Source organism: Monodelphis domestica, chromosome 3, assembly GCF_027887165.1.
Source record: "Monodelphis domestica isolate mMonDom1 chromosome 3, mMonDom1.pri, whole genome shotgun sequence".
NCBI classification, from domain to species: Eukaryota; Metazoa; Chordata; class Mammalia; order Didelphimorphia; family Didelphidae; genus Monodelphis; species Monodelphis domestica.
The window spans coordinates 403804279-403831736 of NC_077229.1; the positions used below are offsets into that span (position 1 = coordinate 403804279).

General features: G+C 40.0%; 1 protein-coding gene across 1 annotated transcript in view; it reads right to left on the reverse strand.

The window, feature by feature from the left end:
- Positions 1-27458, reverse strand: part of CELF4 (CUGBP Elav-like family member 4) — a 579256-nt gene that overhangs the window by 77212 nt on the left and 474586 nt on the right. Inside the window, 1 exon segment of the mRNA XM_056824360.1 lies at positions 23007-23117. Within this exon segment, the coding sequence (XP_056680338.1) occupies positions 23007-23117 (111 nt within the window).

A 27458-nucleotide genomic window follows, 5' to 3' on the forward strand; every position in this document is an offset into this window, starting at 1 on the left:
AGGTAACCAACACAGAGCTTTTGGGGAGGCTCAGTTAGTGGGTATGACATGCACGAAGAATCCAGAATATAGGAGTTACACAGAGTAGCAATAGGGAAACCAGAAGAAAAAAGGGTCAAGCAAACCTTCAAACAAGAAAGATATTAGAGGAAAAGACTGCAGAAAGGCCAAGAAGAATAAGAATTGAGAAAAGGCCATTCAGAGCTTATTGAGGTCTTTGGAGAGGGCAGTTTCGTTTGAATGATGAGGTTGGAAGCTAGTCTGTCAAGTGTTTAAAGATTAAAAATAGAAGAAATGTGAGCATTGATTGTAGGCAGCTTTTTCAAGGAGTTAAGCTGAGAAGAACCTGGGTTTGGACCCCAACTTCTGTTTCTTGCTTGGGTGACCTTAGGTAACCCATATAGTTCTAGGTCTCAATTTCCCCATAAGTAAAATTAGAGGGTTTGGCTAGATGTCCACTAAGTTCTTTTCTAATTCTAGGTCTATGATCCTATGAGCTCTAAGGTCTCTTTGAACTTCTGACATTCTCTACTTTGATGATAGACCTACCTTTAGTCGTTATACCTAGTTACTGGAGATGTAAAGGAAGAGAGGGGCACATGGTAAAAGAAACATAAAGCAACAAAGAACACAAGAGACACATAGAAATGGTTGGAAAGAAATAGAAAAGAAAAGAGAAGATGAAACGTATAGATAAACAGGGGAACTATAGGAGGAACCAAGGCCAGTGTTAGGCTAGGCTCTTGAGGAGATTCCCAAGTGAGCTGAGACTGGATAATGTTTCTCTCTCCAGCCCTGTGATGCCAACCCATTTTGGTACTTGGCCTAATCTTTTTTTCCTGTTAGACAGTAAACACTTTGAGATCAGGGACCATGTCATATTCCTCTTTATCTCCCCACTGTCTACTGTGAGAAAATGCTGTGTATCACTGACAAAAGACTGTGGGAATCATTGTTTCTGGAGGCCTGGAGATACTTTGTGAACCCAGGGGCTTGGCAATAAAGTTCAAGAGGCAGAGACGTTACCATCTTCTATCTAGGTCTCCACTAATGTCTCCATCTCTATCCCTTTGGTTGCTTTTCACTAGAAGACCTATGATGTCATCTCCAACCTCATCTTAGCTAGAGGAAACCATGGGTACAAACCAGGAAACTATTGCTACACAATGTAGCCACAATAAATGGATGCCCCCCCTTTTGGCAGGGATGGGGAGATTGGGGGGTGTTGTATGAATTTCATCTCTCCAGTTGAGTGATTATACATTTTATCTGCTATATTCTCCTTCGTGAGCGCACTGACTGCTGCTGGCCTCTCAAGATTTCTGTGGGGATTTCTCTGCCACAGAACTTTGTTGTCTCCTGGGGTTTCCACAGGCGTCTGGCATATTTTCTGGTGTTTCACCTATCACATAATAATTTATAACATAATGTAGGATGTTTTCCCCCTCTTCCATATAACATAAATTATGGCAAGTTTGCCCTTAACTCTCAAGGAGACCGACAAGGACTTTATTTCCACAAAGGCAAAAAGTTACCAAAAATGGATAGGAACAACCATGGTATTGTGAGACTGTCAGGGAGGTGGTAGCCCAAGGCAGAATTATCTGCTCCTAGACATACCCACTAATACGCTCATTGAATGGCATTTTGTCAGTTTCCACAGTTTCTCATTCTCTAATCACTTGCTCCCTGACAACTGGCAGTCTTCAGGCTCCACAACACTAACTCTGTTCATATCCCACTTCCACACCCCCCATACTCTATGACCTCAAAGGGTGGCTTCCTAGCTCAGCCCGATCCCCCAGTCACTAGCATCAGAGGAATGCCCTGATTATTTCTCCCCAGATCTAGAAATGGTGGGTAAAAATCATGATCTTCCACTCACAAACTGTGAGCATACCAGCCAGTTGTAGATGACTTTCTCAAGGCATTAAGCTGAGAAAGATCTGGATTTGAATTCTGACCTCCTCATTGCATATAAACTTTCCTCCTTCAGAATCTATCATTCTTCATAGGGCATGGATTCTAGACCCCTCACATCCTGATCAACCTCATCTCTTTTTCTGTGACTGGGTTAATATAATTTAAGCATTTGATTATTAGATTGGATTAGAAACATTAAGCTGAAACCATGGAGACTGAGAAGTCCCTGGCAACACATTTCCTTTCCTGCCCTTACCTCTGGCCCTGGGTTGTTCTTTTTTGTTCTTTACCATTCACATAGAGTAACATGAAGAAGATTCGTTCTAATAATGGATACAAAGCCATGTATCAATCCAAAATAATCTCTGACTCTTAGCAGAGATTTACTTTGCTTAGTTCTGGAGTTACTCCCCTGATTAGCTCAGTTAGAACCTGATTCTTTGTTTCTTTTTCCTTCCTTGTATTAAATGCAACTAGGTGGTGCCATGAATAGAATTAGAGTGCCAGCTCTTGAGTCAGTAAGACCTGTGTTCAAATTTGTCCTAAAACACTTACTAGCTGGAGTGATCCTGGACAAGTCGTGTAACCTGTGTCTGCCTTACTATTCTCAAATCTGAACTGGGAATATTATAACAACATCTACCTCCAAGGGTTGTTTTAAAGACCAAATGAAATAATATTTGTAAGGTGCCTAACACATAGTAGGGGTTTAATAAGTGCTTGTTTCCTTTCTTTCTATCCTATATTGTCTCTCCAGTTTCCCAGGTCAGGGTCCTATGACAATCTTTTACCTTCTTTCCCATATTCCCTCTTTTTTGGGGGGGAGGGGGCGTTTCAAAAAGCTCTCATTTGCCCTCTTTGGCTTTAGTAAGGCCAAGCCCTCCTACTGTCAATCTTCACCCTCTATGCTATCTGACAATTGTAGACAATAGATAATTATATACAAAGATGTGCAGATAGGATTTCTTTCGGTTGTGTGGCTATTTCTAAACATTATTTAAAATGGATTACTCAGTTAAACACATAGAAAAAGGACAATTAAAGACAAAAACAGACCCAAGTCGATTAAGAGAAACAGAGAAATGTGTTTCTAGACACCTGCATTGAGTTAATTCCTGATTAACTAAATTTAACTCTGAGCCTACTGACTACTAGATAGATACATGGATAGACAGATACCTAGATAATAGATATATTATTAATAGATAACACACAGATTAGATACTACATAATAGTATATTCATAGCTCTGTGAATATGTGAAAGATGGTACAAAATATGATAGAAGGTAAATATATGAAAAATCAATTGATAGATAAATTGATAATTGTAGTTCATGTCTAGAAACTCAAAAACTTGCACTTAACTAAATCTATGTCAGTCTTTCTCAAATTCAAAGAATTACCTAGGGCCAGAGAACCATTTTACAGATTGTGTTGATACATGGAAGGCATTTCCTCTTTTATTTCTTGTAATGCTGGTCTCCTTTAAGTCATCTCTGTTAGTATAAAATGCCTTTCCTGAGCCTTCCAATTTTTCAAGCTCTCTGTCTCTGTCTCTCTCCCCCACCCCATTTTTCTTCTCAATTAGCCTTGACTTACTCATCTCTATTTCTCTAGTGTTTTTTTTAACCCTTACCTTCTGTCTTAGAGTCAATACTGTCTATTGGATCCAAGGCAGAAGAGTGGTAAGGGCTAGGCAATGGGGGTCAAGTGACTTGCCCAGGGTCACACAGCTAGGAAATGGCTGAGGCCAGATTTGAACCTAGGACCTCCCATCTCTAGGCCTGGCTCTCAATCCACTGAGCCACCCAGCTGCCCCCTATTTCTCTAGTTTTATTGCAGTAGAATGTCAACTCCTTGTAGGCAAGGAGAGTTACATTTTTGTTTTTTTATCTTCACTGTCTGGTCCAGTGCTCAGGACTTGGTAGGCACTTAAGGCACTTAATAGATTTTTTTAGTTGAATTGATTTAAATTAAAGTCCTCTAGAATTACTAAATTACTAACTCAGTCTTGATTAAGTAGAATAAATAAGCCTCTATTAAAATGTGGCAACCAATCTGATCTATCTTTCTAAAAGCAGGAAAAATAGCCAACTTAACTTTTTATATATTAGAGATCTCATAAGCACTTCCTCTTGCTTTCACTTTCTGCTTATTTCAGTTGTTCCTAGTTTTAGTTTAAACCAAAGTGTCCTACACTTTGAAAACTGGTTATGAATAATAACCAGTTAAGAAAATGGTGCTTTAGAATAGGATTCAGATTTCTGAACCATGGTTTAAACTATAGGAATGGCAGGTTCCTAGGTCAGATTGGAGTGTACCAACAAGAATTGATAACACATTTGCTTGGAGTCTTACAAATTTGATACAAAAAAAGGTTTTCAAATGCAAAAATGGGTATATACTATGGGTATGTATGCCCCCAAAAGAAATATATCATAGAGAGTAGTTACAATGAAGGAAGAAAAATAGCAGCAGAAATTCATACTCAGCATCCAGAAATTCACAAAATCCAAGAAAAGAACTAGTTATAAAACCCTTAAATTCAGATGATTCCACAAAAGCACAAAGAATACAAAATAGGGGTAATAAGCAAAGTGAACTTGATGTACTGATTCAATAAGGAAAATTTGTGGTCTGATGAAATATGGTGAGATAAGACCCATGATTCAACTATAGCTCTTATAGAAGGGTATACCTTTTTCTAACACACACACACAGAGGAAAGATGTAGGGTGTGCTTGTGTGTGAAAAGGGTTTGGAGTTGAAATATTATTGAATATTAAGGTGATATAATCTTGTGACAAAATCCAGGAGCCAGAGAGGGGGAAGCATGGTGCAAAACATTTTCATGAAGATTAATGGAGGCAGAAACAGAAGTGATATTATCATCAAAGCATACTGGACCTCCTGGACAGAAAGAGCAAATTGATGAAGAATTTAGGAAACAAATAAGGAGACTTTCACAGAGTCATGATCATGGAAGAATTGAGTTTTCCAGCTACATCCTGGAGTACTCTTTCTGCCAAAAGCAGAGTAATAACATCATTTAAAAATGGCGGAAACAACAAGAAAAAATACTATTCTGGATATGATTCTCAACAAGAAGGAAGTGCTTGCTGGGGTGGTAATGATAGGACCCTAGTGAAGAAGTAATAATTCCTTCTTAGAGAGTCGATAGTAGACAATGAGTAAAAAGCTAGAAATGGTATGTAATATAGTCCAGATCTGAGGAGAACATACTTTAAAGACTTAAAAACCAAGGTTCACTGGTTAGTATTTAACAACTGCCCCCCCCCAAAATGTGTAGAGACATTAAAAGTGTGGAATGATCATTTCTCCACCACTTTCTTAAGTCTTGACAATGAACAAAACAACAAATCAAGCCCCAAATCTTGTAGTTTGCTGATTTCTGAAGCATAAATTCTCACACTAAAAGTTTCAATCAGCTCTCACAAGCTAGTTTCAGCTGACTCCAGCACACCCCTGCTTAAGGGATACCTTTGGTAGGTTCTCATGGACTAAAACCTCCTGAGGAAGTTATCTGGGGAGAATGAGAATCTCTCAAGAATGTAATCCTGAAGATTCAAAGAAAAAAATTCTGATGAGGAGGAAAAGAGGGAATTGTCTGAATAGACGATGTGGATACATGGACAGCTTAGGATATACATACATACATACATACATACATACATACAAAAATACATACATGTATGTATGTCTGTGTATGTAGAAGATGAGGGCAAAGATAGGACAAAAAGGAAAGCATAGCACAATGCTGTAAAAGTGGCATCAGGAGTGCTAAAGCTTAGGATAAACTGAGGCTGGCAATGAAAGCTGAAAATAATGAAAAGAGGCTTTTGTGGCTATATTGGTGAAAAGAGAAGGATCAAAGAAGGGAGAAAAGTGATGTTCATGGTTAATAGGGAGATGATAACCAATGATGAGAAGAAGGCAGAGCTACTCAACTTTTAATTTGATTTTCTTTTCTCTGCCCAGGAAAATTATCTCTGGATATAAGGACAGAACAAAAAAGGCTAATATGGAGATGATATCCAAGATAAGTAAAGAGATACTAGGAAACCAAGCTGCTCTGCATGAATTAAGGCAACCTGAGCCAGGTGAACAATATCCTAGGGTACTAAAGGAATTGAAAGACGTTATTGCTGAACCATTGTTGGTGATCTTTGAAAGAAATAGAGAGGTAGGAGGATTGGAGAAAGGAAAATATTGTCCTAATTTTGAAGAAAAAAAAAAGGGAAGAGAATGGAGGCTATAATATAGACTGACAAGTTTGACTTTGGTTCTTGGTCTGAGAAATCATGATGGTGGATGAAACCATAGGGCAGACAACTGTCACACCCTTTTCAGAAGTAATGGTAGTATTCATTTTGATTTGTTTCTAGAATAAGAGGTGGAGAATTGGAATCACAGAGGTTTCATTTTGCAGATGAGGATACAGAGGCTGATGAGGTTAAGTTACAGGCCAAAGTCACAAAAGTAGTAAGTGGTAGTGCTTGGCCTATTATTGCTCTAATTAGAAGAGGTACTTGAAGGAGGAAGTTTTTAATCTGAAGGTGGTTGAATTTCAGGTGCCAGGGAAGTCTGGAGGCAAAGATTTGTGTTGTGGTAGGGTCTTTGTGACTAAGAAAAATACCAAACAATTAGTCTAACAACAGTTAGACCAAAGTTTTATTTAGAAAGGACCAACTGAGTAAACCAATAAGCTTGACTTTAAAGAACTTAGCTCCCCCCCCTCCCACCACCACCACCAAACTGGGTTTTGCCATCTTGCCCAGGCTAGAAGAATAGGAGCTAGCCAGTGGCCTTATTGATCAAGAGAGCTCTGACTTGGACTTTTTTTTCTGATCTGAAACAGCTAGACCCCAAGAGCTCACCATATTTAGCATGGGTATTTAAAAAGAAAATGAACCATGGCCATAGTTGATTTTAGCTCAGAACTTCCAAGATTAAGATGAAACTCTCCTAGGCTTAGTTTCTTAATATGTAGAGAAAAATAATATTTTTACCACCTTTTTTGTTTAGTTCTTTCAGTCTTGTCTAACTCACTCTTCCTGACCACAATGGGGGGTTTTCTTGGCAAAGATGCTAGAGTGATTTGCCATTTCCTTCTTCAGTTCACTTCACAGATGAGGAAACCAAGGTAAACAGGGTTAAATGACTTGTCCAAGGTTACATGATTAGTAAGTATCTGAGGCTGGATTTGAACTGGTCTAGCATTCTATTCTAGCTGCCCCTGCTACCTTCCTCACTAGTTTGTTGTGAGGAGAGCAGCCCTTTGTAAATCTTCAAAGTGCCATAGAAATGTGAGCCATTATTATCAAGGGCTATTTTGCATAACACATATTTGTATATGTGACATTTCCCTTTCAGTACTATAAGGTTCTACAAGGCAGGAACGGAGTCTTATTTATCTTCGTAGATCCCTAGTGCCTCCGTAGAATCTTTTATGTCTAGTATTTTCTTTGCATGTCTTTTGAATATGCTTACATATTGACAGAAAAAGTGCCGGGGGTGAGGGAGATCAGGAAAGAAGACTGTGATTGAGCTGAACATTGAAGGACTCCCAGGGGTGAGGAGGAAGTGTATTTGGAGGAATGGGGGACAGCTTGTAAAAAGGGACAGAGATGGGAGACAAAATGTTGAATGTGGGGAATTACTATAGGATGCCAGTTTGGCTGGCCTCTAAAGTATAAGAAAGGGACCAATGAATAATAAGCCTCCAAGGTTCGGAGCTGGCTCATGAAGGACTTTAAATATCAGATATGAGAGTCTGTATGTGATCCTAGAAATGAAGGGGAGAATGAACAGAACTTAGAACTGATTACAAGTGGGAGGTAAGGGAGAAGGAAGAATCAAAGATAACTGCAGTCACAGACATTGAAGACCTGTAATGGTCATGCCATAAACAAAAATAGTAAAGCCAGAAAGAGGAACAGAGTTGGGGAATGAAAATCAATTTGACTTTGACTGGGTTGAGTTTGAGATGGCAGTGAATTGTCTCGATGGAGATATTAAAGTAGCTGGAGTTTGGGTCTGGAAGGAGAGAGAGGCTGGAGAGGGTAGAAATAAAGGGGGCAGCTGGGTGGCTCAGTGGATTGAGAGTCAGACCTAGAGACAGGAGGTCCTAAATTCAAATCTGGCCTCAGTCACTTCCCAGCTGTGTGACCCTGGGCAAGTCACTTAACCCCCATTGCCTAGCCCTTACCAATACACAGTATTGGCTCCAAGACAGAAGGTAAGGATTTAAAAAAAAAAAAAAGAAATAGGTCATAGTTGAAGCTGTTGCAGTAAATGAGTTTGGCATTTGCCATAATGGGGGAAGAGAGAAAGAGAGACAGAGAGTCAGAGAGACAGAGACAGACAGAGACAGAGACAGAGACAGAGAGGCAGAGACAGAGACAGAGAGGCAGAGAGAGAGAGACAGAGGAAAACAGAAACTGGGGAAGGAAAGAGTGCTAGAAAGAGAGATAGGGAGAAGAGAGAGGGAGACACAGAGAGAAAGGCAGAGAGAGACAGAAATAGAGACAGAGAGGGAGAGAGAAGAGAAGAGAATGAGGGTTAGGGTTTCTGGTCTATCCCACCCCCAACTATCTAGAAGTTTCCTCCAACATTACTTTCCATCTACTCCAAATATCTTATATCTTTCTGGTTATTTAAATATTTTCTCCCCCATTAGAAGATAAGCTTCTTGAGGACAAGGGATATTTGGGTGTTTCTCTGCACTCCCAGTTCAGTGCTTGCTATATTTAGCACTTAATAAATCCTGGTTGATTTGTGATTGTGATTGATCCATTAAAGCAACCCCTGAAAGATTTCTTTTTGGTGATAACTTGCTACCATTTAGCTCAAAGTGTAGAGTGGCAGAATAGGCTAGTAAAAAGCACACACATTGCAAGTCCCGAGATCTACATTCCAGTCCTGGTTCTACCACTGACCATTGGGCATGACCATTGGGAAGTCATTTCCTCTGGGCTCCAGGTTTCCCATCTGTATAACTGGGTTTATTCACTTCACTGGGATGTTACAGAAATGGAATTCAAGACTGGTTATGAAAGTACTTTGAAAAGGATAAAATGCCTTGCACTGTTTAAGTGTGCAAAGTATTACTAGGACAATAGGCTCCTGAAAATAATAGTCCCACTAACAACATTCTATTCATACTTGTCCTGAATTCAGACCAGCCTATCCCGGCAGTGAGTCACTGAATTAGTGAAGCAGAGAGCAGAGGGAGGTGGGAGTTGGGAGAGAGAAGTGGGAGGAAAAGAGAAGGCAGAAAACCCTTGAGGCCCAGAAAGCAGAGAAGACGAGAGATAAGTGACTTAGCTCATCTCGAGTGCCTTGTTTGCCAAGGAGTCTTGGAAACATTTTAGAATGTTAGAGAAGTAAAGTACAAGCTGGGCTAGCTTCTTAATGGTCTTCAGTGACCCACCTCATCTTGGCATCTTAATAAAAGTTCAAAAGTGATGATGATGGTGATGAAGATGACATTGATGCTGATGATGAAGAAGAAAGAAAATGGCTCTCAGGCAAAGGCCTACACACTTACCTTCCAATACCCTTTGACCTTGTTGGTTCTTTGAGCTTTGTGTTCCTCAAAGAGCCCCTAGGAGACTCATGTGTCTTTCCCTCCCCACGATGCGTGTGGAGTGTGGTGCGAATTATAAAACTTTGGTTCATGGATACCACTGTTGCTGGAGATATAAATCTCAACCTTGCTCCCTCATCCCTTGCCCATTATATTTAGGACTAGCTTTTAAGGGGAGAAAACACAAAAAGTGGGGGATATATTAGTCTGAAATCTAGGGACTAATGTCTTACCCTTGGCTTCATCACAAACTGACTTGGTGTTCCTGGGTAAGTCACTACCCATCTCTTAGCTTCTGTTTCCTTACATTTAGGATATTGAGTCAGCAGAATTATTGTTCTGCAGTGCTGGAAGCAATATGCTTGCAATTTGAGGGGCTCAGTGAGGTTGATCAGAAAACCATAGACCCTTGTATGGAATCACAAACGTTGGTGTAATGTCCAGCAAACATGTGAACCAATATTTATCAGTGCACTCCTCTCCTTCCCTCCCTCTGGGTATACACCCTTTAGGAGGCTTGGTGCCCTCCACTAAAGTCCTCTGCCACCATCTTGGCATGCCCATTTCAGGCAATACTCTGTGAATGGCCACCCCCTACTCATCCCCATAAAAACACATTCATTTTCTGTCTTTTCCCCTTAGTCTCTACTTTTTGTTAGAGACCACAATAAACAAATGAGGATGATAATGAGAATTGCATGTCAAAGTTATTTGAATTTTGTCAGAGTCCCCATGCTGAATAATGAAAGCTTTCAGACTTTGTAATGTAGTGATAAAGGAGGCACTTTTGGTTAAGGGAGTCTTTCTAGTGCTAGAAGGGAGCTCCGATGTCTTCACATTCCAGAAGAGAAAACTCAAGGCCATTTAAGTGAAATGACTTATGTGCAATCACATAGGTTGTCATGTTTTGAACTCAGACCCTTTGACTCCAAATCCAGTGCTCTTTCCATAAACTTTCTATGCCAAAAGTTACCTCAGAGCCATAGCTCATTATTTTGGCACCCAGGGCATCAACCAGGGAATCAAGGGAGGCCTCAAATCATCTACTTAAGACAAATTCAGTTGTGGAAGGGTAGAGATATACTGCATAGGGAGAAGCCTCAGTACACAAAGCGCTGGGCAGGCAGGGACTCTAGAATACTGTAGGAATACTGCAGAGAATACTCCTGAAGAAGAAATAGGGCCAACACTAGGTAGAAGCTGCTTTATGGGGGAAAAGTCCATCACCTGGTAGCTCCCTTCTTAACAAATTACTATTGCCAAGGAGGTGTAAGCTCAGTTATTTCTACCTATTCTGTACTATCAGTACCCCCTGAATTTCAATACCCTAGGACCAATCCCCAGTCACCCCATCCTAGTTAAAATCTCTGGATATCCCTCCTTTTCCACCTGTACGTGGAAATGTCTCAGGAGGGACCATCACCCTAGATCCTTTCAATTTCTCATCTCTTCCTCTTTTCAGGAGAGAACTCACTCACTCAATCCAAGGATGCAAGTACTTAGCGCAGTCCCCGAAACTGAGGAAAGATGCAGTAGATATTAGTGGTGCCTAATGACATTTGCATAGATTAACAGACTTTAATGCAATCACGAATGCTACAATCCAGGAAAAATAATGAAGAAATCCATTACAAAGTCATAAAGTAACTAAGTCAATACAGCAATAATTTGATCCCATATTAGTAATAATTTCATCTCCTGCTGTAAGGCAATTTTCCTGTGCACACCATTTCTGGACAGTTTTATAAATATCACCTTTGTTTGAGATAATTAATTAGCAAAATCAAAAAATATATTGGTGGTATTTTATACGATAAATTAGTCATTAGGTTTAAACTGGCAGGCTGTAATAAAACTTATGAAGATGAATGTGCCCAGACTCCAAACCCTCCTTCCAAGCCGCCTGCCTGCCACCATCTTAACCCTCCATAGTCCCACTGACTGTTTGGTGCCCAGGCCTTAAGCAGATACTCAGGTCCAGGTAGAGAGGGGGCCATCACTTATATGTGGAAAGTAAGGCACTGATTGCTGGTGGGATGAGGAGAAGCCATAGAACCACAAGCCCCAGAAGGACTTTAAGAGGCAGTTTGTCTTTAGAATTTTCCTGCTTTTCTTCAGTCACCAGTATGTTCTCTTTCCAACTTATAGGAAAGGATCTGAATAAGGAACACCTATAAAGGTGTTAATGATAAGTTTTTTCAGGAGAACTGGCATTAATGCAAAGGAATTAATGTTCTTCCTCTTAAGTGGATGGGAGTTTCCACTTTTGGTGCCACTTTTCTGGTTAAACAACACTGGTGGGGGGCACTGCTTTTGGGACACATGGAACCAAGGATGTGATCATCTATAAGCCTCTGTCAGTAACATATCAGAAATACTCAGCTCATCAGGTGAGTGGCTTCCTTTAACCCAGAGTGTGGAGGGGTGAAGTGAGGAGGGTAGTATGGTAAAGCTAACTTGTGGATTCACTGGTGGGAATATGAAGGTGATAGGGTAGGACTAGCAGACCCATAATGATAGGGCACTGAAGCCTGGAGGACAGAAGAATAATCTAAAAAGGAGGCAGACATTAGAGATTAGTTTAGAATCAAAGGATTCTGTATTTGTGAAGTTGCTCAGTTGTAAAATTTTATATTACTATGTATTAAACTTCTACTTACTGGATTTGGTTCTTTTCCCTACTGTGTCAAGATCTTTTTGGATCTGGATTTTTTCAATCAATATGCTAGTTTTCCTTCTAAGTATGATATTGTAAATCTGACAAGAATGCCTTTGTGCCAAATTTTTGATAAAAAGTTGTGTTATTGCATAGGGTTAAGGACAGATCTCTGGAGTATCCCATCAGGGACCTCCAACTAAATTGATGTGGGGGGAAGCAGAGTCAAAATGGTGGAGTAGCAGAAAGAAATACAGCCTAGTTCCCTACTTGTTCCAAAAAGATCTAGGAAGTATACCAGACTGAATTCTGATTCAGAAATCCAAGGGGGGAAATCCCAGTAAGGCAGTTTTTTTTTCCTGCCCAAGGCAGGTTAGGAAGGCAGACAAGGGAAGACTCTTGACTCTTGAGATGGGGTCTGGCTGCATGCCAGAGCCCAGGGACTGAAAAAGCCAAGACTGAGCACTAGGGTAGGAAGCAACAGGGCAGAAAGAGATTCCAGAACTTGCACAAAGTGCAGGAATAAGTGCCATCTAGCAGCTCTGTATCTAATTCTCAAGTTCTAGGTACTAATGAGAAGTTGGAGAAGACAATCCCTAGAGGGCCCTAATTGTATACAGAGAAAGGCAACAAATAGCCTTGTATCTCTGAGTAGAGCTTGATCTCAGTTCTGGCTTCCCACCCAGAGCTGATCTTAGTTCTAGTTTCCCACCCAACATGGAGGCCTGCAGTTGAATAACTACGACATGAGTCTGAGACCAAAGAGGAGCCTGTCTTTCACACACCCTGAACCTGGAGCACTTTCTAGCAGGCTAACAACAACAATCTACTGAAACTTCCAACCAGAAACAAGCCCAGACCTAAACCTGGGTCAGGAACTTCAAGAGCTCAGATCTGGAGAGCAGTGAGCAGATATCACTTTAGATCACATTATTTGAGAAGCATTGAAAGATTATGGGTCCCTCATCCTGAGCTGCAAAAGCAGCAGAAGAGTGTAAGAGGACACAAGCTCAGGCCAGACATTTCTCCTAGAAATGCCCAGAGGCCAGAACTACTATGAAGACCAAAGTCAAGGAGGCAATTGGAAGAATGAGAAAACCACAAGAATCCACCATTAAGATCTATATTATGGTGATAGGGAAGCTTAAGATACAAGCCCAGAAAAGAATGACTCAAAACCATCAAGAAGTAAAGCTTGAAAGAAAAAATGCAGATCGGAGGTGAGTCCAACCAGAATTACTGGAAGAGTTAAAACAAGACTTTAAAAAAGTGTTTAAATGACATAGAACCATTAATGACTACTTTCTTTCCAACTTTTCTAAATTCACCTTACTGCCCTATCATTTAGTCAATATCTCTCTCTACATATCATATCCAAGTCCAGTGCAAGAAGCTTTAGTCAAGTGCTGAAATCCTTTGTTCTTTGTTTTTCAAAGAGGACCAATGGCATCATGGCGTTATTGTGTGTGATTTGGATTTAAGTGAGACAGAGATGCACAAAGTCATTACCCCTGTGTGGATAGCATTCCCCTGAACTACTTTCTTCCAATGCTGTATGTTGTATTTTTGAGGAAGCCCTTAGTTATCATGCTTCCCTTTTTAAGAGGGGACAAATTATCTTAAAATGTTCTAGAGTTTTTTTCAGGAATGGAGGAAGTTAAGTTTTCATTGCTCTCCATTGTCTTCTTGTTTTCAACAATTGGACATTTGTTTTTGTTTTTGTTTTCCTTCTAGTAACTATTCAGTTATCCAAAAATCACCCACAGCAGTTCAGCTATAACATCTCCAGTTTTATTATTTTTTTTCTTCAACCCCCTGAGGCACTAGGACTTTTGATTTAAATTCATTAAGGGCAGCTGCCTATTTAGTCACTTATCCTTAGTTTTCATTATCTGTTAATTCTTTAAAGTTTGAAGATCATTCTATTTGGAAGAGAAAGCACAATCAAAATAAGAGTTAAATAGTTTAACCTCTCTCTGTTGTTCATTATCATAATCCCATCTACCTAGGCCAGTGGTTCTAGGAGCTTTACAGTTTCCCTCTTGTCCTCCACATTGTTTTAACCACCTCTCTCATATCTTTTCTTGTGCTTAGCATCCTTTGATAGCTAAATTTATTCTGGACTTCACACATTCTTATAGGACAAGGCTATTTATTTGTTTTCATTCTCAGTTGCTTGACCTTTCTTCTTCCCTGCATGCCTTTTAAAAACTGAATTATTTGCTAAGTTTCATGTGCATCCATGCTGGTCTCCTAGGCAGGTCCTCTTTTCCATCCATATTTGAATCACATTTATTACCCAGACTTTTGTGTGTAGATATTTAACACCAAGGGCTTTATTGCTGGCTTTCTTCTTGTATGTTATCTCTGGTGAATTACTTGTCTTCTGCTATTCTTCCTCCTATGCCTTACCTCTTATTCCGTGTAATACCAGGCTTATCAGATCTGTATGCAATTTCCCCCCTCCTCCTCCCTTTTAAATTTAAAGCTCCCTTGATTAGATTTGCAAGACTAGGCAAATATATGTAGCAGGCCTTTTGATTGGAATGCTTGGTCCCTTGGTACTCACAACACTTTGTTCCTTAGTTCTCAACACAGAAAGGGGTAGCTCTTCTTAGCTCAGATGCCAATCATGTTTGATACAGTATTTATCTCCTCTTCCCTCCCTCACTTCCCCACATCATGGGGAACCAAGATTGTGTCTCACTAGAAGAAGCTCTGTTTCATAGGAAATGCTTCAATCTAACCTACATATTTATGTGTGTGTGTGTGTGTGTGTGTGTATTGATCAGTCCTTATTCTGGTACTTTGATTTGGGGTACAGAGATCCAAATCTTATTCTCAGACACTGTCTTCTCAGGCAGTCATTTATTTGCCAAAACTCCTTTCTCTTATGAATCATCTAGCTTCAGTTGACAGTTGTGATGAAAACACCACCTGGAAGCTCAAGGTCTTTAGCTTTTTGTTCAGGATCTCACAATATTTCTCAATAGTTTCTATTTTCCTTCCGGCAGAATCTTTTCTTCCCATATGAATCACTGGAAGTGGGGAGTGGTCATCAATTCTGACAGTTCTTTGGGGGCTCTTCATAGGTCCAGAATTTATGCCTCCATGAAGAAAGCAGATGGCTCTGTTAATTCTGTCAGGTTAACAAACAGCTGCCTTGGTATTCATCATCAGAGAACTGCCAACTACCACTACTTTTGTCTTCTTTCTCTGATCATTATTAGATAACATTCTACCTTACTCTGGATGCTATCCTTCTATTGATACAGCCTAAGATTACTTTTCTTTTGAAGCATCAATACTAAACTGTTTCCGATCAATTTAGCAAACAAAAAAAATTAATGGCACAATCTTTTTAGGTACCTAGTCTATACACACCTTGCCCTTGGAGAGCTTCTAATTCAGTTGCTTATGGATCACTAAAACCCTGAGGATTTTTGGTTTTGTTTTCCCCAGCATGAACTGAGAATGAATCTCAGAGCTGGGAGGGACTTCCCGAAAGGGAATATCCTCTACAACAAAACTCTAAAGTGGACATCTATCCTTGACCACTGCCTCCTGAGATAGTGTAGTACATTTTTGGAATAACTCCAATTATTAGGATGTTTTGCCTTCTATTCAGCCTAAATCTGTATTGTTTATAATAAGTATTTGCAAAAATACCACCATGCAAATAATTGCAGCTTAGTCACCAACAATTTATTGTTGTTGTTGCAAAGGATGGTGATGTAGAGAAGTTCCATAAACAAATACTTTGTGACTTCAATGTAAAGGTGGCATCTGCAAGGTCAGCAAAAAATAAGGATAGATTTAGGGTCTATAAGTGTGATTTTACTGGTATAGGTAAGAAAATTCATTCTCAGGTAAGGAAATCCTTCTACCAGTAAAGATCCATATATTCGCTGCAATTTATATAGTCTTAGTTTCCTAGATCATTGAGTGGTTTAGTGACTTGCCAGAAGAATACAGTTAGTATATGTAAGAGGCACGCTCCCTCTTTCTCCTTCTCTCTCTCTTTTCTTCTTCCTCTCTTCTGTACCTCCTTTTTTTTCTCTTTCTCTCTCCCTCTCTCCTTTTCTTCTCTCGCCCTTGCCATCTCTCTCTGAAAATGTTGTTCAGGAGTAAAGAATGCAAGACTTGGATATTACAAAGAAATCTCATCCATATAAATCTTTAATACTTTCTTTGAGAAAAGAATCAGACAATTCTGGAGAAGGAGAGTGCCAGATAACATCACAAAAATGAAATTGATTACATTCTAACAGATTGGAAATGACTTGTTATTGACACGGGCCTTATTCCTGAATCAGTTGTCTGTGTACAATTAGGCCACAGACATATTATAGCAAAGATCAAAACTGAAACCAAACTGGAAGACAGAATAATCCTGAGAAGATATGTAATTCAATTAAAAGAACTCCTATATGATATATCTAAACAAGCTATCTATACAAAAAAATAGAAATGGATAGAAGAAACGAGTTTGATTCTGATTATAATAATTTTATATGGAAATGTAATTTATGTAAATCTATTGAAAGAAAAGGGAGACCAAAATAGCCTAAAAGTTTCTTTAGCTAGCAAATATTTGATCTATTTTCCAAGCAAAGATATATGTAAACTGAGGGCAACACACATTGTGTTTACATTATATATATATATATATATATATATGCATGCATATATAATTAAATGAGAAAAAGGGGTAATATATATTATAGAAATATAAGATAAAAAAATGTAGATGGGCTGGCCACTTGACAAGAGTGAAGATTAACTAAGAGAGAGCTCTTGTGATATCCATGCCATGTTATAGGAACAGAAGTAAGAGCCCCAACAAATTAAGTGGAGCTCCTATGGCACACTTATGGGAAGACAGAGATAAGAGGTGCACAGGAAGGGCAGGCAGGGATGGGGTATGATGTGTATCATAAGAAAGAACACTCATATCTATCCATTTGTGTATTGGAACTGTCAAAAAAACTTATGTTATTTATTATTATTCTAGTATTAATATTCATCTATTACTCTGTTTGAGAGTATTTTTTCCTATGGTAAAATTGTAATGTTAATATCCTGGGAGATTGCTATTTTGGGGAATATGAAACTCCTAACTCATCAATGAGGACTTGGAGATGTAGGTAGAGCTGATAATTTGAAGTAGAAGCGAGGTGATCAGTCACTGAACTTAGATTTGCCAGTCATCTCTACTTTGCAAATGCACTGATTACTGAAAGTGTCCCTCACATGGCATAAGGGAACTTAGTAGGACATCCAAAGATGGTGCTTTGAGCTAGGAAGAGAAAGCGGTCTACCCCTGGTGATCAAAGAATCACACATAAGGACACATAATTCAGATAGATTTCAGACATAATAGGGGCTCCACCTGGTAATGTAGAAACTTGCCTTTACAAGGCAAAGAAAAAGCTGACCTCTGTCTCAAGAACAGAGCCAGCATTATAGTTGGCTAGTGGATATACTTTAGGCAGACTGTCCCAGACAGGAGAGATATTATCCCAAGCAGAGAGGGATATTTCAGAAAATGCATATGATTGCCAGAATCAGGAACTATTGAGACTTTCAGAAAAGTCAAGAAGGTTACTAGGGGATTGATGCAAGGTATCCTGAAAGGCAGGAGAGAAATCTTTGTATTCCACATAGGCTTTCTCCTTCCAGATTCCTTAAGAGAGAAGAATAGGGACAGGAGCAAATGTCCCACAGACCTAGTGACTTCAGGAAAGACATTTATTCTATGTTTATGTAATTAATAGGATAACTTATAGGATCTTGTTTTTTCCCTTTTGGTAACAATTTTATTAAAAACAAACAACAAACTCAACTTCATCTTGGCTGAATTAAGTAGGATTTTTGTAGCTATTTGGGTCAAGAGAACAAGGGGAATTAGGAGCCCCATCATAATGAGACATGGTAGCGAGCAGCAGTGGTGGCTTCTTCAGCACTTGGAACCAAGTGAGGTGACGTGGGGACTGTTGGAAATTTACAATCAGGAAAGGCAGATACTAGCTGTGATTGTATATGCCAAGATTTTCCCCTTACAGAGTGTGTGTATGTGCAGCCCTCTGAATTTATCCCTGTTGAATTTCATTGTGTTGGTTTCAGAGCAGTGTTCCAGCCTGTTGAGATCATTTTGAATCTTGCTGCTATCATCTATCATATTAGCTATTCTTTCTAGCTTCACATCTTTTGCAAATTTGATAAGCATGTTTTCTATGTCTTTATCCAAGGCATTGATAAGAATGTTGAAGAGAGTAGGGCTGAGGACAGGGCCCTGTGGTATTGCTACTGCAGAATTCTTGCCAGGTTGATAGTAAGACCTTCATGATCACTTTTGGGGCTTAATTTAACCAGCTGAGCATCCCCCTAGTTTGGATCCCACATCTCTTTATCTTGTCCACAAAGATATTATGAGATTCTTTGTCAGATACACATAAATTACATTTATAGGAACCCCCTGGTTTACCAATCTAATAATCTTGTTTTGTTGTTGCTTTTTAAAGGAAATCTTTAAAAGGAAATATTTTGGAGTGCTTTGCTCTTAGTGAACATGTCCTGGCTCCTAGTGATCATTGCTTTCTTTCTTTCTTTTTTTGAGAGTTTACAAACTATTTGTTTAATTGCCTGTTCTAGAATTTTAGAGTATATCGAAATTTAGCTGACTCTTGTAGTTTCTGACCTTTGTTATTCTACCCTTTCCCCTGGACCATTGCTGGTCTCTTACTGGGTTTTTTTTTTAAATTTTGTAGAGATTATCAACAGTGGTTTTGAAATCACATCTGTCAGTTTCTGGTATGCTAGAGCTGGAAGGAATGTTAGAAACTACATTGTTCAACCCCTTCGTTTTACATGTGAAGTAAGTAGGGCATAGAAAGTTTTAAGTGACTTGTCCCAAATTCTATAGTTAGTGGCAGAGGCATCACCAGAATCTAAATCTCCTGATTATCACTTCCAGCTCTTTTCACTCCACTATCACTCCTTTTCATTTAGCATCATGGGTAATAATTTGCTTGGGTCTGGATAATTGAATATTTAAAGTGTTGAGCATTCCGTTATTATCTTTCCATGTCTCTTGGTTTCAGATCTCTTTCTAGGGTATTTGACCTACTGTTTCTAGCTTGAACATTATCTCCTTGATCAAGAAGATAGAAAAAAAAGGGGGTCAAATAATTCTTTGGTTTTATCATTGGTTAGCACTATACCATTTGCCCCAGTCAGTGGGCTTTTCCCTTCCTTATACATCAACTTGCTCTGAATGGATATAGATATTCCACACACGTATATATGTATTTGTTGTTGTTTTTCAGTTGTTTCAGTCATGTCTGACCTTTGGTGACCCCATTTGGGGTTTTCTTGGCAAATATACTGGAGTATCTTTATCATTTTCTACTCAGCTCATTTGACAGATACAGAAACTGAGGCAAACAGGGTAAAGCGACTTGTGCAGGGTTGCTCAGCTAGTAAGTGTGTGAGGCTAGACTTGAACTCAGGAAGATGAGTCCTCTTGACTCTATACCCAGTGCTCTATCCACTGTGCCACTTAGCTGCCATGTATATGTATGTATATGTGCACATGTCTATATGCATGTGTGTGTGTGTGTGAGAGAGAGAGAGAGAGAGAGAGAGGAGAGAGAGAGAGAGAGAGAGAGTGCATCTGCCTGTTTTCTTTTCCTTATGTTGCACAGCTCATTGTGGGCTTTAACCTTCCTGACCATTCTTATATGTGTGTGCTACTCTTTTACATTCTTTCTCTGCCATATAATTTTTCTTTTGTTTTTCACATATGTCTTTTTGAAGCCACGAGCTCATCTGAGACTCCCTGCATGATTCCATTACCTTCCTCAGATGCTTCTGTCTTCTCTTTAAGATTCTCCCATTCCTCTTGGGGCTTATTTCACACCACCCAAGCTAGACTGCTAACCATTCCCCTAACTGCATGATGTACTCTCTGTACTTGGACCATGCTGGCACCCATGCTGGGGATGTGTTCTTTCTATAACTCTGCAGGTTGGAATTTTTTCTTGCTATTGAGGTTCAGGTTCAGGTCAGGTGTCACCAGAAGGCCATCCCAAATGTTTTCTGTGTGATGTATTCTATGCAATTATCCTAATCCTGCATGGAAGCACGATAGCTAGGGGTACAAGTGGAATTTCTAGCTTAACTAGTAATTAGTCCCACTCTTATTGTATGGGAAGAGTTTTTAGCAAAAATGTGTGAAGAGAACATATAGTGACCACTCCTGATGGGCTGTAAGGCTTGCCCTATTACCCTCAGATTGATCTGGCTATTAGCAGGGCAGGATGAGTTTCAAGAAAGTCCCTAGGACTCTGGAAGGGTCCCACCGCCTTTTCTAGGTCTCAGAGACATTCCTTTACGTAGGTTCCCAGCCAATGTGCTGACCTGTTTTAAGAGAAGTTGGAGTTGTAATTGTGTTGTGTACATGTCTCCAGGTAGGGCGAGGGGCAGTACTTGTGTGCTTATTAACTGCCCCCCACCAAGAACTGGATCCATTAACCATGAAAGGCCAGTGTTTGATGGCAAACCAAGTCAAATACAACCCAAGGTTGCATATCTAATGTTATAATTGCCCAAGATTCTTCCCTGTTATCATAGGAGCATATTTGAAAAATCTAGCTATAATATTTGTGTAATAATTTTCAGTTACATCTTTTATTCCCCTACTACACTGTAGACTCACAAAGTGCAAGGATTATAAACCTTAATTTTTGTGGCCTTGATCTTGGAAGGTACTTAATCAATGTCTTTTGTATCCCTCCTAGCTTGAGATCTATGCATAATTCTAAGACTCAAATTGAATCGAGGGGCCTCTAGGGAGCCCAGTGGATAGACACTAGGGCTGCAGATGTGAGAATTTGGATTCAAATCTGGCCTCAGACACTTTCTAGCTGTGTGAACCTGGGCAGGTCATTTAACCCCAATTGCCTTGCTCCTGATGCTCTTCTATCTTAGAACTGATAGTCAGAAGGTAGGATTTTTAAAAAAATTCAATTGAGCCTATTTTCCTTTTAGAGTTCTGGTCACAAGCCTCTACTTATCTTACTTCTGAACTTGATTATCCAATATTCATGCAACAAGCATCCATTAAGAACCTAATCTATTATAACTTAGTGACAGAGAGCCTAATGGATCAGGGCTGCTTTTGGAATCATGTAGATGACCTACATTAAAGTTCTCCTTCTGACATGTACCAGCTGGATGACCCTGGACAAGTAGTTTACCTTCTTAGTGCCCAGGGCTATCTCGAAGCCTGTCATTGGAGAGTTAGGAGCTAACTGCTTTGATAGAGAAAATTTGTTTTCCCAGAATGTCCTTCAATGAGGAAAACAGAATTCTGGCAAAAAAGGAAAAGTGTCAAGTGCTGTTGTGGACCTTTGGGTTACAAAGAGAAAACCAAATAAATCCTTGCCCTCCAGGAGTTTACATCTTACTGGTGAAAGCCTTTTCCTTCAAGTTGAGGCTCCTGTCTGATTATGCCTGCCTGCCATAGCCTCCCTTTCTTAGCTTTCTTATGATCTCAGAAATGGTATGGTCACAGCCTCCCTAAATTTCCATACCTTTCCCTGCTGCTCTTCTTAGAGATGGGATTTTTAGCAAACCACGCCCAAAAGTTACCAGCTATGCTGATTTTAGCCTAATGGAACTTCCAGAAGATGTCAGGAGAGTTAAAACCTCTACCACTAGTGTGGCTTGACTTTGTAATGGATGTAAAATCTATATTGGAAAAGAGATGGCCTGCAATAATGGCCAAAGGCATGGTCTTGGAGTCAGTAAGACCTGAGTTCAAGTCCTGCTTCTGAAACATACTATATGATGGTGGGCAAGTTAGAACTTGAGGCCTGAGGCAATCTCTAAGCTTGAAAGTGACAGAGAAGTCGCTGACCTGTTCAGTGAAGGGAGTTTTCATACCAGGGGACTCTCTCTCTAGGAAAGCAGCCTCCACTGTTGCCATTTAGTTTGGTAGTCTGTGGGATACTCCCATAATATGCTTTCTCCTTTGCTTCTCTTTTTATAGCCCTCCAAATTCTCTAACCATTTCCCCCACCCGAGTCAGTTCGATGGATTTCCATGCCTTTGTGAGATGTAGTGCTACTCCCAGCCATCTCAACTACAGCCAGATCTGTTGCTTTGGAATATGGCATCTTCCATTCTCCCATTGCCATACTCCACACACTGATCTCATGAAGTTATACTTACCATTTTCTGTTAGAATTTCATGTTGACTTTGTAACAACCCATACTCTGTGTCTTGTTACACAGACATTTTAGGACATAAACATCGTTTTTGAACTAGCTTCTTTGTTACATTTCTTTAAGAAGTACTGAGCACCACTTCTGCTAAGCTGCTGCTTTCTATGTCACTCGTGCTCTTTTCCACAAGGTCCAGTTTTGCATTTTTGTCTGGACCTTTTTCTCTCTCCTGCTCAAATTTCTGCATAATGCTTGTTTGGTAGGTCATAGAGCTGTGCTCCAGCCACATTCTCTCCAGTCCTCGTGTGGTGCTCTCTGCCTCTTACCAAACAGGCAGCATGGTGTAATAGAAAGAACATTGGTTTCAGAGCCAGGAGCCCTTGGATTTGAGTCCCAGCTCTGATACCTATTAGCTGTGTGACCCTGAGCAAGTCAGTTACCCCTTTTGAGCCTCAGTTTCCTCATCTGTAAAATAGGGACAATCATAGTCGCTGTTGGGAGGAAAGTGCTTTGCAAACCTTCAAACACTATAAAATGTGAGCTATAATTATTATGATTGATTATTGTTGTTATTGCCAGGAGCTCACCTTTCTGGTTTCCATGGCAATGATCCAGAAAAACAAATCCTGTTCTTTGACACCATCTATATAGCCAGCTATTTACTTCCCTCGTCCTCCTTTCACGTCCATAGTCATGACCTTCAAATGAAAGAAGAGATGAGTCACAGAATCTTAGAACTGGAAGGGACCTTAGAGATCATCTAGTTCAACCCCCTCATTTGACAGATGAGGAAGTTGAGGCCCAGAGACAGGAAGTGAATTGCCCAAGGCCACTCAGCATGTGGCAGATCAAGTACCTGAACTCATGTCTTGTAACTCCAGCTCTAGTGGTCTTTCCACTACACCATAAAAATATTCACCCTCTCCAGGTCAACCTTCATTTTTCCACATCCCCCAAACTTAACATTCATTTGCTCATCAAAACTTCAAAGTATCGAGAGATGCAGTTTAAGTTGGTTTTATCAAAATTTTTTGTGATTACAACATTTATTCCCATGTGCATCAACAGAAGTGGACAGTGATGAGGAATTCTCTCCACCACCTCCTGGACACAGCTTAGGAAAACAGCACACATCCTGATTAACATGTCAGGTTTACATACCTGTGTGCCCTTCTGCAGGAAATCGGCAGTCACAGGGCTACATCTCTTCCTTGTGAGTGAGGTCACAGGATTCCACCCACTTACCGGTGCCTGTGAATCCTCTTGAGGGTTTTAAGAAGTTTCTTCTTCAGAATGGCTAGAATCACCCTCTTCTCCAAGAGGTACCAGGTTACAATGTTTTTTCTCGCCTTCATTTTCTCTCCAGTGTGTCACCCACCTTTGGATTTTCATTGACTTTCACTCCCTCTGCATCATTTTCTTTCCCACCCAGGGGAACCCTTTCTGATAACAACCCTTGTGATAAACCAGGTTTAGTAGCGGTAGAGAGGTCGTCTTCACAGCCATTATTCACTTCCCCCTTCAGCCAAGAGGCTTTGGCATTTGCATGTTTAATTGGTGACTGTCTCAGGCAGGATCATAAACATAGCCCATACCCTGCAGGTCACTGCAACTGTTCCCTTATCTTCCAAGGTCCTTACTGTCTAGATGAACCAGTCACCCTGCTTAGCCTCCCCCCCTGCCCCCACCCCCACCTACCTGGTTCTGCTTCTGTTCATGCAGCTCCTGGGTTGATGGCTCTCTGGAAAAGCATTGCTTTAAAACCTGCTTAACCCCTCTCTTCTAGCCATTATGCTAACTCATTGAACATTGGAAATTAGCAAGTTCTCCATCTTGGAAGACACAAAATGGAACCCAAGAAGACGAGGCTTTCTTTCCTCACCCGTTCAACCCACAGGCATAAACAGTAGGAGCAATTCCCATTTTCTTCTTCACACTATTCATCATTTGGGGAGGGTTGGGCTGCCCTTATTGACCTGATTAGTTGAATTCTCCCTTCTATATGGTATATATCCTAATATAGTTTATATACTCCATATACTATTAGGTATGTGTTATATTCATATATACACATATAGTATATGGTGTGTGTAGCTATATATACATATGTATGTATAGACATACATATTTGCATAGACACATACATATACACATATATCCAGATCATCTATAGTATATGGAGTATACATTCACACACACATATATATTCCATATATAATAGATACATATGACTACTTTTCCTAAAGCTCTTTTACAATTCATCAACCTTATTTGACCTCCAAACTGTTGAAGTTTGGCCAGCCTATGTCCTCCGGCTACTTCCTTCTCTATTTCTACCCTCCCTTCCTCAATGATCTCATCTACTCCCATGGCTTCAATTATCATCTCTATGTAGATGGCTCCCAAATCTATATCCATCCATAATATCTCCCAAGAGCCTTAGTTCTGCATCATCAACTATCTGCTGTTCATGTTCTTTTCGCAAATTCAACATCTCTTAAAAATGAATTCATCATCTTTTCTCACCAACATGCTCCTCTTTCCAGTATTCCTCTTTATGTTGGAGCACCACTATTTGCCCATAGCGCGTTCTCTCCATGCTACCATCTAACTCATGGCAGCTAGATGGTGCAGTGGATAGAATGTTAGGCCTGGAATCAGGGAAACTGGAGTTGAAATCTAGCCTCAGACATTTAATTAGTTCTGTGACCCTGGGCAAGTCACTCAACCTCTGTTTGCCTCAGTTTCCTCAATTGTAAAATGGGTATAATAATAGCACCTGTCTCAAAGGATTATTGTGAGGACTGAATGAAGTAATATTTGTAAAGCACTTAACATAGTGTCTGTTTAATGAGGCATTAATCCATGCTAATTCCTTCCTTCCCTTTACCCCACCTTGAAACTTTGTATTTCTCATTAACTCTTCCCTCTCCTTTGACCCTTACATCCAATCAGGTGCCAAATGCTGTTACTTCTTTCTCCACTCATTTCTCAAGTCTTGCTTTTCTTTCTTTTCTTGTCAGTCTCTCAGGCCCTGGACCCTCAGGCTAATGCCCTCTCTATCTAGCCAGCCCTAGCTATGCTCCATCATACCCTTACCAGCTCCTCTCGTCAGGTGGATGTTCTGCCCTCTTCCTTTTCCAGTTCTGAAGCCATAATTCAATCAATAATGCCCTTACTACTGAAAAGGGTCTGTCAATATCCTCCCTACAGCTCAGCTTATCATCCCTACAATTTTCCAAATCCAAATCCTGACTATTACCCTGTATGTGTTTTGTCCACTTATATATGCTGTCTCTTTAGAACGTGAGCTTCTTATGGTCAGACTATTTCTACTTTGGTATTTGTAGCCTTCCTGCCTTCACCCCCACAGAGCATAGTGCATTAAGTGTATTAAGTGCTTAATAAATGCCTTTTCATTCATTCATTCATTCATTCATTCATTCATTCATTCATTCTATGTATACTGCCACCAGACTAATTCATGCTCTCATCACCTCTTGTCTGGACTGTGGTCAGAACTTTCCAAGTGATCTCAAATGCCTTTAGTTTCTTCCCTCTTCGCTCTGTTCTTTACAGAGTTCCAAAAACAATCATTCTAATTCACAGTTCTGACATGCCACTCCTTTGCTAAATGAAACAAGACAAAGCCCATCACTGTCTCCCCATTGCCTATAGGATAAAATATAAACTCAGCCTGGTACTTAAAGTCCTTCTCAATCTGGCTCCATTCTACCTTTCTAAATGCTTTATTTCATCTCATTTTCCTTTATGCAGCCTTTACTACAATCAAATTGAAGTCCGTGATCATATCCTGCCCTTTTCTACCACTGCCATTTATCAAGGTCACTAAAAGGGACCTGGAAAGCATTCCCTTCTCATCTCTATTTGTTGGAATCTTTCTTGCACTTAAAGACTCCCTTCCAGTGTCACCTCCATGAAGCCTTCCCTGATCTACCTAAAGGTATTTCTCCCCACCCCACTGCCAGTTTCCCCAAAGAACTTTGTCATTGCCCTGATCACATTCTACTTTATATTATACATATTTGTCTACATGTCTTATGCCACGCCCCTACCCCAAGTAGATTGCAGTCCTTGAGGGCAGGGGCTATGTTATTTTTCATCCTTATATTTCTGTTATTTTCTTAATATATGTTTGTTGAATTAAATTGTGTAGTGGAAACTGGTTTGGGAACCCTGAGTTCTCTTCCGATGCTGCCACTGATATATGGGATGACTTTGGACAAGTCACTTAATTTGTCTGAGCCTCAGCTTTTCTCTAAAATGAGGATATCATCCCTATTCTGCCCACCTACATGGAATATTGTGAAGATTGATTTAGAGAGTGTCTATGAAAGTGTTTTGTGAAACATGAGATATAATAATGACAGTTGTAATAGACAAGTTAAAATGTTCTTCATGCTCCATCTGGCTTTTTCATTCTTATCCTGCCTGCCTTTTCAATATGAACTTTCCACTCTACCTAGGTTGGTTCCTGGTATATACCCTGCTCATTTCTGCCCCTATGCCTTTATTCATTTCATTCTCCCTCCTCCAAATAGTTCTTACTCTTTCTGGCCAGCAAAATGTCTAAGTTTTGATTCCACTTTGGCCATTAACTAACTTGAACAAGTCACTCAAAAAGTCTTTGAGCCTCAGTTTTCTCATTGACAAAATGAGGGGTTGGATCAGATAAAGGTCTGCTCAGCTCTAAAGTTCAATGTTCCAAATCCTAGTTCTTATTTAGGTTTCTTCTGAAGTCCACTTCCTTAAGATTACCCTGCCCTCTCCTTCTTTTGATCCCTTACAACACCCCGTGGCCCACACAATTTTGTCCTTAATGATATAATGTCCTATATTTGCTCAAATTGTTCTAGAGGTGTTAATCTTATCTTCCCAACTAGCCAGGGAGTTCCTCAACAGGGAAAGATAATGATTTCTCTTCCTCCTGTCTTCTCTATAGCCCAGCCTAGCACAGACTGAGTATATAGCAAATGCCTAGTGAATGATGATGAATGAGCTAAATGGATGGAGTGAGG